The 12,525-nt window shown below is 41.1% G+C and overlaps 2 protein-coding genes across 2 annotated transcripts; both read left to right on the top strand.

The window, feature by feature from the left end:
- Window positions 1–786: 786 nt before the first annotated feature.
- ddx20 (DEAD (Asp-Glu-Ala-Asp) box polypeptide 20) lies at window positions 787–8,653 on the top strand. Its single transcript, XM_074680771.1, has 11 exons — window positions 787–1,008; window positions 3,434–3,528; window positions 3,936–4,104; window positions 4,184–4,298; window positions 4,434–4,576; window positions 4,716–4,854; window positions 5,029–5,087; window positions 5,294–5,376; window positions 5,504–5,609; window positions 6,669–6,770; window positions 7,170–8,653. Exons 1-11 carry the CDS (start codon window positions 813–815, stop codon window positions 8,243–8,245), a joined length of 2,283 nt encoding a protein of 760 aa, XP_074536872.1. The 5' UTR covers window positions 787–812; the 3' UTR covers window positions 8,246–8,653.
- A 118-nt stretch (window positions 8,654–8,771) lies between these two features.
- Window positions 8,772–12,362, top strand: LOC141798869 (D(2)-like dopamine receptor). Its single transcript, XM_074680774.1, has 2 exons — window positions 8,772–9,848; window positions 11,752–12,362. Exons 1-2 carry the CDS (start codon window positions 8,790–8,792, stop codon window positions 11,905–11,907), a joined length of 1,215 nt encoding a protein of 404 aa, XP_074536875.1. The 5' UTR covers window positions 8,772–8,789; the 3' UTR covers window positions 11,908–12,362.
- The last annotated feature ends 163 nt before the right edge of the window (window positions 12,363–12,525 follow it).

Here is a 12,525-nt window from a genome sequence, read left to right as displayed (position 1 = left end):
TAGACATCAGGGTTAAATGTATGTCTGCTGATAAAAGGCATAAAATGAGCCTGACAGCATGTCAGTGGTGTACATTTTTGTATATACGGGCTTAATCTGACTCATTGAAGCACAGCTTTTGGTACAGCTTGCTCATGCCAGTTTATTAAAGCTGGGTAATCATAAATGAGTTCCTCCTTTCATTCAGAAAACTGCATTTGCAACAGAAAGCTACAATTTTGTTCCCCACATGCATGCCTACATGGATCTTTAACTTGTGGGGGGCTGGTGTGGTAGTTTTTATTTGTGCAATGTGATTTTAATCATCTTTTTCTCTCATTAACTGCAACTAAAAAAAGTATTCTTACCACTTCACTGCAGGACAAATTGTTTGAAACTGTAATAGCAGTTTCACATCACCACATTATAGGCTTAATCAATATGTGAGCAGTGAGGTAATGTCTTTGCCTGTACCATGAAATACTTCCTTTGCTACAATGAATACTATGCAATAAAGATAAAAAATGCATAGGCAGATAAATACAGGGAATTCATACCATAGACAAAACATGACCTTTGTAATGTAAGGGAATGAGAAATGTGGAATGTGGACTGAAGGCAGGAAAAGTAGAATGTTCACAATAAGAAATATAAACGTTGTGCAAAATACTTCACCGCCTAAGACCTCATGCTTAGTGGAAGGCTGTCTTGTTTTCCACCAGCAGGACGACACAAAGAGCAGTTATCCTCCCAGCCTTTAGGGGGCGCTGTGGATCTTTTTTACATTATAAACAGCTGATTTCAGGTCACCGGTGGTAAACAGTCCAGTCAACATGGCCGCTTCCGTGAGGAGAGCAGCTCACGACATCGAAACGCGAAAGCGGACTGATGATGTGCTTCTCTCGGAGGGGATCGACTTCAGCTCCCTGCTGCTGTCTCCAGCCGTGCTGGAGGGTCTGTCCTCTGCAGGCTTCCAGAAGCCCTCCCCGATTCAGCTGAAGGCCATTCCGCTGGGACGATGCGGACTCGGTGGGTTCCTGTAACTTAGTGTGGGCCACTCCACATGTGTGAGTGAATGCATCGTACAGATGTGTTAATTAAGCAGCAGAAACTCTGACAGTCAGGATCTGCTGATAAACTGATAAGCTTTACTACAAGCCTGGGGAGAGGGTAAAAACTCTGATCAGCGCCATCAATGCAACACAGTTCAAACAGCACGTGTAAAAAGTATTCGCATGACTTCGTCTGCATATCTGGTATTTCTTTGTGTTGATTTGCACATTTTTAATAATTTATATGTTGTTCATCCTAATTAACATTTAATTAAGCTTTGTGATTATTGATCGTGACATTTTCACGCGCACTAATAAAAACAATTATGCGTATTGTTCTAGCAACTCATACACAAGTGGACAAAATTGGTGAAACCCTTCCATTAAAGAAAGAAAAACCCACAATTGTCTGTAAAATAACTCGAAACTCACAAAAGCAATGACAAATGAAGACAGAAAATAATTATAATGAAAAAATAAAAATGAAAATAAGAAATCGTTTTTGATTTTTGTCTCAATAGAATAATTTGAAAAATCATGATGAAGAAATTAGACTGGATAAAAATTACGATACACCTTAAAAAACAGAAAATCGTTTGACCCTAAGGACACCTTAAACTCAGGTGTGTCTATAAGCATCTCAACGTGGCGTCTATGTCGTTTTGCCTATATAAAAGTTGCTGTTAGGTATTATGGTGTGTTCCACACTGGACATGGAGCACAAAAGTTACGGAGAAATTCATGTCAGGTAGCCTATTTGGTAAGATAATCATAGACAATCATAATGTTAAAGACCATCTCAAAGCAGCTCCACAGGACTGTAGTCAATCTCCCTGTTTGTGGCCCTAGGAGAAAAAATAATGACAACCCTAAGAAACAAATAACAAGTGAAGGGCCCAAAACAACTTGAGAAGGGAAAAGATTAACTCTTAGGTCAAGGTACATCAGTGTCTAATTGCACCATCCACCACTGTTAGATTCAAAGTGGACTTCATGGAAGATGACTGAGGAGGATACTAAATTATTAGAAATAGAAATGGGAAGTTTCTAAATTGTATGTTGATAGGCCACAAAGCTTCTGGTAGGATGCTTTTTGGACAGAAAATGAGACAAAACTGGAGCTTCTTGGAAAGTCACATCATCTCATGCATGCATGTCTGCAAATGGAAAAAATGAAGCACAGGAACACTTTACCAGTTGTGAAACATGGAGGACCCAGGATTATGTTCTGGGGCTGATTTAACGCTTCTGGCATGGGGTGCCTTATATTTGTGAAGGGTACAATGAAATCACACGACTATTTAGGCATTCTGGAGCAAAATGTGCTGCCCAGTGTAAAAAAGTGGTCTCAGTTGCAGGTCATGGGTCCTCTAACAGAAAAATGGCCCAAAAACACAGGTTAAAAAAAAAGATGAAAATATTGGACTTTCTGAAGTGTCCTTTAACAAGCTTTGATTTGAATCCTAATGAACCTCTGTCGATGGAGCTGAATCATGCACTTTGTAAAAGGCAGCCTTTAAACCTGAGATAGCTGGAGCAGTTTACTTATGAGGACTGGGCCCAAACAGGTATCTCTTTTAATTTATATCATTACCTATGTCAGTTTCAAACGTTTTTTCAATGACCACTGTTGGCTTTTCTTTATTAAATTAAAGGATACAAACAATTTTGTCCATGTGTGCATATCTTATGAAAACAATTTAATTTTGCCTAAATTTTATAATAACCCTAAATTTTGAATTCTTTTACATACAGCATTGTGTATGTCCTCAGAGATGGCACCCCTTTTGAGCTTATTTTACAATGGTCACATAGGAGGAAAAATAACCAAGGTTGCCATGCTCAAATCAAATTTTGCCATCACTGTTTGTAACTTAAATTGTTGTTGAGTGATAGAAATAATTCTTATTTGTGATAGACATGCACCAATCAATCGATGCTGATTTTCTTAATTTTGGGGGATCAGTTAGCAGTGGCCCATCCTTACATATGAAACTGATCTCATATACCCCCAGGAAGGTCTGACAGCCAGCCATTGTTGCTTTTTGCTCTGAGACGTAAAACTCAGGACACTTTATTGGTTGTTTAAGTTAAAACATAAAGATGTTATTGTTTCACTGGTATTGTTCAGCCCAAAACGGCTGGTCAGGCTTTTTAATGATCGGTGATCAGCCAGAAAATTGTGATCTGTGCACCCCTACTTTGCAATGTAGATCAGCTCCTGTGATTGGTCGCACAGGCACATGATTTGACACAACAATGACGCTTCATACATAGAGGGGCTTATCTGTTGCATCAAATCCAGTTTGATTAAGGCCAATCCAGTTTGATAAAGACCCACATCATGATCTTGATTGTTCAGATGAAGTGCGCTGCCTGACATTGCACGTCTGCTGTTTTAGATTTGATCGTACAGGCCAAGTCTGGCACAGGGAAGACTTGTGTGTTCTGCACCATCGCTTTGGACTCTCTGGTGTTGGAGAACCCAGCAACTCAGGTAAGATGATTTATTCCAGAAATGATGCATGTAACGCTAATAAAAATAAAGTTTTTAATTTTTAGTAATCCTCCAATTAAAAAAATGATGTTATATAGTGGGATTACATTTTTGTTTTGAGGTTTGCCAATCTCTTTGAGTAAAACAAGAACAGATGGTAATAAGTAAATCTCTTTGGATTTGAGGATCTTATTCTGATGAGTTTAAAGTAATTAGTGTCAAAAGTGCAAAAAGCAAATTACGACTACTGATAAAGCAGAGGTACGCTAGTCTTACTGATGGTCTACTCTGCATACTAGCACTTTCTAATCTTATTATCTGTGGGATTTAACTGATTGAAAACTGCTCAAAAGCCGTCCATCTTTAATCTGCCCCCAATCAATCTGAAGTGTTGTTGACATCTTCAGGTTCTCGTCCTGGCTCCTACACGAGAGATAGCAGTCCAGATCCACTCTGTGGTTATGGCCATCGGCTGTGCTATGGAAGGCCTAGAGTGTCACGTTTTCATTGGGGGTCGGCCTGTGAGTCAGGACAAATCCCACTTGAAGAAGTGTCACATAGCTGTGGGTTCACCTGGTAAGAGATATCACCTGCTGAAGTGATGGCTACACTGCGGTTTATGGTTTTGTAACTCTGCTCTTGGTTCTGTTTACAGGTCGTATTAAGCAGCTCATTGAGCTGGGCATGTTGTCCACTGCCAGCATCCGGCTGTTTGTTCTGGATGAGGCCGACAAGTTGCTGGAGGAAGGCAGCTTCCAGGAACAGATAAAGTCAGACCTTTGATCATTCTCATAAATAATAAGTTAAAACTGAGTATCTGGCCCATCCCTTCATAACATGTTTTTTATTATACAGCCTTTTGCAAAATTACAATATATTTATTGTTCCCTCCTGTTTTCCCCCAGCTGGATTTTTTCATCTTTACCTGTGACCAAGCAGATGCTTGCTCTCTCTGCCACCTACCCAGAGTCCCTTGCTCAGCACCTCACCCGTTACATGAGCGAGCCCACGTTTGTCCGACTCAATCCCAGTGACATGGGCCTGAAAGGTTAGACTGTGATCAGGTGTAGTTTTTTAACTGTGATGAAGGGTAAACCTTGTAGCATGTTTTATAAAAGGCTATTTTAAGATTTATATGTCGTCATCTATATATCCTGTATCTGTTGCTCCTTTCTGCCCCCTGTCAGGTCTAAAGCAGTACTACAAGCTGGTGCAGTCTCATCCTCTACCACATAAAGTGTTCGAGGAAAAGGTGCAGCACCTGCTGGAGCTTTTCAGTAAAATCCCATTTAACCAGGCCCTGGTGTTCTCCAACTTACACACAAGGTAACTCCTGTTTCTGCTTTTTTATTTCCTAGAAAATCTCAGCAGATGGGCTTAGTCTTTTCATGATTCTGAAAGAATATTTTGTATTAATTGAATACTTAAATGCTGTGGAATTAGGATAATGTTTTTCTGAGAAATAATGTCTTAAATGTTGCTGATGGGTTGTTTCCACAGGGCTCAGAACCTGGCAGACATACTGTCATCCAAAGGCTTACCTGCTGTTTGCATCTCTGGTGAGGAGACCTTCATCAAAACAGTAAAATGAAGCTGTGTATATAAATAGTATGGCGGATAATGGAAAAGTTATAAAGATTTTCATACTATAATAATTTGTCAGCTTTTTTTCTGTGTACAAATGAATGGAGCAGATCCAAATCCCAAAACCAAACTTGCTGTAATTAAAACAAGCTAAAATTGAGCCGATGCAATTACCTCTCAGGTGGTCTGAGCCAGGACCAGAGACTGGAGGCCATGTCCAAACTGAAGCAGTACCAGTGCAGGGTGCTCATCTCCACTGACCTGGTGAGTCACAACCTCTGCATGTGCCGCTGTCAACCCTCTCATTACATTAATTCAGTTTTTTTTTTTTTAATTTACTGGATTGCATGATCAGCCTCTGACCTTTATCCCCTCTTCTTTGTTATGTCAGACTTCCAGAGGTATAGACGCTGACAAAGTAAACTTGGTGATAAATCTGGACGTACCGCAGGACTGGGAGACCTACATGCACCGGATCGGACGAGCAGGCCGCTTTGGTTAGTCTTAAAACTGTTAGGGTTGTGGCACTACAAGAAAATTTGTGTGATAGTTATAGAGTGGACCCTCAGGTTGTTTAACAATTTAATTAGTAATCCAAAATTGAACACAAAGCTAATTATTTGAATAACATTAATCTCTACTTCATTGATAAGATATGGTTTTGAAATAAATGTTTCAAGCTTCTCTAAGGAGTTTTGGTTGTAACTGATGCTGCTCTGTGATTTACAAAAGCAAACTGGACCATTTGCAAAAAAGATTAGTTATTTATATACAGCTGTTTTTTAATAAACACTGCTGTGGGGTAGGTGTCGTATAATTCTGTTAACAGCCCACTACCAAACCAGCTTTGTTTCCAATTTTTACCAGCACAGTATCTCAAAAAGTGATAGATTTTAAAGTCAAGGCAAAGGGGTTGTTAAAAACCACACAAAACAAATGTTCCTCAAAGTAGCTTTAAGATAAACCTGTAAATGTGTTTAATTTTGACTTAGGAAATACACTGATACTGTGCCAGAGAGACGTGCTGCTGGAATTGCTGCAAAAGTTAGACAAATCAAAACTGAAGGTAGATAAAAGCAGTAGGACTCAATTCATTCGATTTTACTTTGTGTTTAGAGCAACTGAATGTTTTCTGATCATGCTTTGGAGACGTTAGAAAGATCAATATTTTCAGATCTGTCAGGTGCTCCAATAATTTTGGCCACTACTGTATTTGTTTACTGTTTACAAATGTGGTTTCACCCCTTACCATCAGTCTGAAATAGACTCTCTTGAACAGTCTTCACAGACTGCATTTAACATCATTAATGTGTAATTTAGTCTGAGTCCCTGGAGTAAGAGCAGGCCTGACCTGCCCACAGGGTCAACAGGTTCCTAATCATCTGCAGTTAATTATAACTCTCTGTATCTTATGCAGTTTCTTGTAAATGGAATGTAATTCATCTCAGACCACCTTCCACTTTATTTGTATTGCTAGACACGTGACTCTCAGCATCTCTTCTTTTCCCTCTGTGTTATTTAAATGTGTTCTCATCAGGATTACGTATTGTTTGCAGGCACTCAGGGGCTTGCTGTGACCTACTGCTGCCATGGTGAGGAGGAGAACAAGATGATGTCCATTGCTCAAAAGTGCAGCCTGAATATGTCCTCTTTGCCATGTGAGTACATTGCACAGGCTGTATAAAAAATGAACATGACAGAAAGTGAAGACAAAACATTTAGGGCTCCCCCCTCTGACAGGCTGCGGTATATGTCATAAAACCTCCCTCATTCATGTCAAGGGGGGAGGTTTTCTCAGGGTTTATGTTGTTCCTTATCTCTTGCAGTACGGATTTTACAGTCAAATATAATTTTGTTAAAGGGATTCAGCGGATAAAAAGAGTGTGTTAAATGTTATAGATGACAGCTCTGATGTCAAACATATCTGTCTTATGCAGGTATTTTTGCTTCACTTTTGTTCAAATAGGGATGTGTGGATGAGTCATGTATTAAAAAAATGTGGTTTTTAAAAAGTTTTTCCAATTGCTATTCCACTCAACCATTCCTTTTCCTTGTAGCCGTCTTGGAGCCAAGCTTGATGGATGAACCATGCGACTGGGATGTCTGCACGGAGGCATCCACCCCCAGCCTCTTATCACAGCTCTCCTCCAGGACAGAGAAGAAGAAACGTGCTAAGCCACTCAAAAATCAAGAACAAGAGCATTCAAGTCCAAGAAATAAGGAAATACCAGATCCTTCACCCAGGCCAGATACTGAAAGGAATCCCAGAAAAGTACCTGTTGTGCAGAGCGAAAATGAACTGAGAGAGGCTCTGCCAAAGATCCCTTCCCTCAGCTCATTCAAGACTTGCAGGCCAAGGTTCATGACCTTTGAAGAGGCCGAGCGGGACTTCGAGAGCTTCATCACTGAAGGGTTGGGGAGGTCAGTGGAGATCATCAGGGAGTTCAGGGGTCGAGAGGATGGCGGCACAGAGGATCAGAACGTGCACAGAGAGTCTGTCATGCTTCACAGTGAGGAAGCTCAAAGGTTAAAGCTGAACAGAACGCAGATAAAATCTGAATGTTTACGTTGCAAGTCAGCTTCTGGTTCTTCAAGCTCAGATTCAGACTCTGAAGATGAAACTGCAAGAGGATACACCATTAAACCTGGAGTCGAGACTAAAAACACACTCACTGTGCCCAAAGCAAAGGTGGAATCAGCAAAAACTGAAATATCCAAGTCGTCTTCACCAGATACTCTTAACCTAACATCCAATAAAAGAGCTTTTTCTCTACCATCTGAGACCTACAAACACGCATCAGCTGTTAAACCCAACAGGAAGCCGAATCAAACAACTCCATCACACACAAACAAACCAGGAAAGACGGAGAAAAGGAGCAAACATGTGTCAGAAGGTTTGAACAGAGAGCAAAGGAGGGGAAGGAACGATGAAGAACATGGTGATGAAGATGAGGAGGAGGAGTGGAGAGCAGAAGACTACTGGAGGAGCTGCTACAGAGCTTGGAATGACTACTACTCATCCATGTCTCCATTTCAAGAGGGAGGTTACCAAAGTTACTACAGTGCAGCTCACAACTGGATGGCAGCTTATCGCATGAACGCTGTTTACATGGAAGAACTAATGAAAGACTGACTGCTCTGAACTGTGCAGTCACGCTGTCTGCAACTGAAGATCAACACTTCTGGGCTAACACACTGCACTTATTCTGTATTCTGTGTCTCTCTTTCTCTTTTTTAATTAATTACCCAAAGGGAGCATGTTTTCAAACATTTTTCTGTTATGATTCTGCACTTTGAAATACTTGATACACTTCTGGAGAATAAATTTTCTGATTTGTTATTACTGGCCATTAGTCTAACCTTGTGTTTATAGACAGAGGTGAAGAGGAGGGAACCAAGCTGTGCAATTTACTTTGTGTAATCTCTTCAGCAGGGCACAGCAAGGTCAGACAACTCCACATACTCCTGATTACAGGCTAATCAAACTGCTACCCACAACTCAGCCAATCAGTGCTGCTCACACTAAAAGCAAACACACCCTTGAATAAATTAGTTCAAACTCTAGGCCCACTTGAGTTTTTTTCAGTCGTGCCAAACTCACGGGGCTATTTCTTTCCTCTGAGCTGCAGACAAGCACACTGACAGGATTATGCTCCAGGATTAACTATAGAGGGAAAATGATGGATACACACTCTTTCGGGAATCAAACATCGCACAATGAGGCTCTTGTGGATACCATGTTCTTCATGTTTAACTGTGCAGTCTTGATGCTGACATTAGTCTTGGGTTTACCAGGTAACTTGTGGGTTTGTTGGGTTGTTTTCAGGACAAAAAGTCTGCAGACGTGCAACAACGCGCTACTGGTCTGTTTAGCCGCCAGTGACCTGCTGAAGTGCTCTGTGGACACCCCGCTGTTACTCTTCTCCTTCCTGCGCAACAGCCAGGTGTCTGTGTCGGTGTGCACCCTGCAGCAGTTTACCTTCGCGCTGTGCAGCTGCGTCCAGCTGCTCACACTTGTCAGCATCAGCGTCGAGCGCTTTCAAGCTATCGCATTCCCCTTCCAAACCGAAGGGAGGAGAGCAAGAGTCCGAGTCTGGATCCTGTCCATCTGGGCATGCGGGTTCATCCTGGCGGTTATCTCTTTGACTCTGTCCAAAAAAGCGCTTCTTTACATGCTGTGTCGTCCACACATCGCTGCCTTGAAAGACGAGCGTTTTCGATACGGAGACCCATTCGGACCTTATGTCCTGGTTCCAGTTTGGGGTCTGTCCCTAACTGTTATCGTTATCCACTATGTTCGAATATTCAAAGTTGTAAGGCAGCACCGAAAGAAAGTTTTCAGCCGTGGAGTCCAGCTGAGGCCCGCGGTGTCCGAACACGTGTGGGGCTGGATGAATGACCCAGCTTCAGCACCGCGGACAGCGCCGCCGGCCTCCAGGTCCCTGGCCGCTGTGGGCTCCAGCTCCCCGCTGCCCTCCCGCCGGACCGTGCTTCTCGTGGCCGAAGCCAGCGCTTCGTGTGCGGTCTCTCCCATGGGAGGCGGCACCGGGAGACCTCCGGAGATTGTGGGTGCAGTATGTCTCCTCACACCAGGAGCCAGGGAGCGTGGGAAGAAACAGATGGAGGGGAAACTGGCAAAGCGTTTTGGGTACATAATCATTGCTTTCACGCTTTTCTGGGTGCCAATGGTGGTTATCCTTCTGATGAACGTCATCTCGTGGCAGGATACGGACAAAGTGAGTGTACGGGTATTTTTTTCTTTTTTTGCAAAGCTAATACATAGATGAAACACAAACATGACAAAAATTTGACTGGTCTGGATCTTTCATTCACCCTGGGGTGGCCAAACTGAGGGCTACACTTGAGCTACAAGAATGTGTGGGCACATGTCCGACGAGCATTTATTCTTTTTTTTTTTTTTTTTTTCTTGCCTCTGCTAAAAAGTTGAGCTACTTAAATTTAGGTCATTCAAACATGCTGCATGTCGACCTGCATATTAAAGTGAAAAAGTAACAAAAAAGAACAGCTGTGCATGGTTTAAAAAACAAACAGACCTACATCTAAGGTCACTGTTCAAAATATCACTAATCAAATTCATAAGATTGAAATAACAGAAAATGTAGGTTACTACAAGTCTGTTGAAGCAAAATAACCCAGAAACAGAAATTACCTCTCATCTAAAAAATATGAAGCCTCAAGTCTGCCTGAGGCTGGCTGCAGAAACAGGAAACCTGAGCACACCAACCAAACAGCTAATTTTAATAACAAAACTAAACACGTTTGCAGCCTGGTTTGAAAAACAGATTGGCTCTTCTGAAGAGCTTATTTCTCCATACACACATATTTTACAGGGGGATTTTTTTCACAACATTTCGATTTTAAAACTTTGAAACGTAGAAGTTTGGCCAAGGTAAAGACATGGCTGGCTTGACTGACCGGATGTGCACCCTGTAGCTGTCTGCAAAGAGGCTAAAGGCTCGTCTTCTCTCATTCTAACTCAAAGCTAGGTTGAGCTCAGCATTTCCAATATGGGCCCTTTCGATGAGAGGTTTCAAATTTTTATGTTGTGGAGACTACGTCCATAAATGATACAGTCTATGATGAGGACATGTTCCCCCTCTGACCAGGCAAACAGTCAGTCACAGTGAAGCATTTTGAGGCAGCCAATCAGATTTTAAAGAGGGCTCATGACACCCTGAGCCACCCCATGGCCCTGCCCCTGTTATCCTTTGAGTAGGATCTTGTTTTGGGAGTTCTTTGATTTGTAAAGCTACCTCATACAAATAAGTGTGTGTGTTTGTGTGTATGCATATTTATATATCCATATAATGTTAAACCACCTTTTTAAACCAAAGTTACATATGCCATACATGAACGCATCAGCAACATCTCAACATTTTAAATGATATTTTTTGGTTTAAGAATTGGTTAGAAATAAGTTTTGATAATTAAATATCAACACTGTATCTTTGGAGTTATGATGGGAATTCAAAGCATTTAAGGATGTATTAATACTCAGAGAAGCTTTTTATGTACAGTGCTCAACAAATTTATAAGACCACCACCCAGTTTCAAGTGTTTACCCATAACTGCCTTAAATTTACAGCACACTTGTGATTTTAAAGATGTGCAGGCTCTTCAATCAAAATTGTATCTTCAGTGCTACAGTATAACTACTGTTGTACTGTTATTAATTTGCTTATGTACTGTTTAAAAAAGCAGAGGAAAATGGTTAGGTATGTATCATTTTTTGATTGAAAAATTACAGTTCTTCTGTTAATGTTTTTCTCTTCATTCCTGAGGAGAAATAAATTGTAGATGTGTATTATTTGTGATTAATTTCTGAAATCTGAGTGAATTCCAGTGTGCTGACTCAGGTTCAGGAATGAAAATGTAAATTCAGTTTTGAAATTCCTCATTCCTGATCAGAACAGTGAGGTCTCTCTTTAAAAAAAGAAAATAATGAAAGCTCTTCATGAAGCTGGTTGGTTTTTCTCATTTTATGCCAGGCAGTTCAATAAATTAGTCAGGCACTGTATATACACATATTGGAAAGACTAATAATGAACAGATTTGTCATTTACCTCAGAAAACTGATTGTATTCTTTGTTGTTTACCTCTCCCTTGATTCACCTACAGTTGCTGATGGAGCTGGAGACGTCAGCGATGGTGCTGACCTGTATGCAGGCTGCCGTGGATCCACTTATCTACACTTTAGTCACCAGACAGTTTCGCTCTGAACTCAGCAAAATCCTCTCCTCCATCCCAGGGTGCCCCTTAAAATTGAGAGCGTGAAGGTTTGCCGCTCGAACATTTGGGTCACACAGACTGCACTTTGGGGAATTGAAAATACCACTTAAGCTGCTACGATTTCACACACAGAGTGACTCAGAGGCGGGTGAAGAAGAGAGCCAACAGCCTGTGTATTTGTGGCAGATATAGATGTTTTATCAGGCGTTTCACAGTCGGGACACAAGACAAGGTCATAAATAATATCCAACACCTGACAAGATACGCACAGCAGTAGTCTCAACAACGACAGGTGGCATAGGAGGGCAAAGCAAAGAGTGAGAGGGAAACTGACTGAGCCCAGAAAGAAGACAATCGAAGAAGAGTACGCAACAGAGAGAGAAAGACAAACACAATCACAGACCTCTGCTTTTGTTGTTTGTAAATCAAATGTGATCCTTTGACATTTTGAACAGTAATTTGTTACATAATTCAGACCGTCATTTGAAAACGAGATGCAGGAAATAAAATGTTTAATTTCCAACTGAGCTACAAATAACACAGGAACCTCACCTCCTTCTTTGCCTACATTATACCTTTGTTGTAATTAATAATAGAGTCAAATATCTGACTTGATGCTGTGAAATGAAGTCAACCTTATTTTTAAAAAACACTGAAAAACCC

This window comes from Halichoeres trimaculatus, unplaced genomic scaffold (assembly GCF_033239565.1).
Source record: "Halichoeres trimaculatus isolate MK-OKI-2021-1 unplaced genomic scaffold, fHalTri1.1 fHalTri1_scaffold_11, whole genome shotgun sequence".
Taxonomy (NCBI): domain Eukaryota; kingdom Metazoa; phylum Chordata; class Actinopteri; order Labriformes; family Labridae; genus Halichoeres; species Halichoeres trimaculatus.
This window is presented reverse-complemented; position numbering and strand designations above follow the sequence as displayed.

Bases quoted from the DNA above. Each gene is read 5' to 3' on its own strand.
- ddx20 (XM_074680771.1), top strand. From the start codon at position 813: ATGGCCGCTTCCGTGAGGAGAGCAGCTCACGACATCGAAACGCGAAAG. The intron at 5,088-5,293 runs GTGAGGAGACCT...ATTACCTCTCAG, and splicing joins ACCTGCTGTTTGCATCTCTG to GTGGTCTGAGCCAGGACCAG. The intron at 6,771-7,169 runs GTGAGTACATTG...TTTTCCTTGTAG, and splicing joins GAATATGTCCTCTTTGCCAT to CCGTCTTGGAGCCAAGCTTG.
- LOC141798869 (XM_074680774.1), top strand. From the start codon at position 8,790: ATGATGGATACACACTCTTTCGGGAATCAAACATCGCACAATGAGGCT. The intron at 9,849-11,751 runs GTGAGTGTACGG...ATTCACCTACAG, and splicing joins CGTGGCAGGATACGGACAAA to TTGCTGATGGAGCTGGAGAC.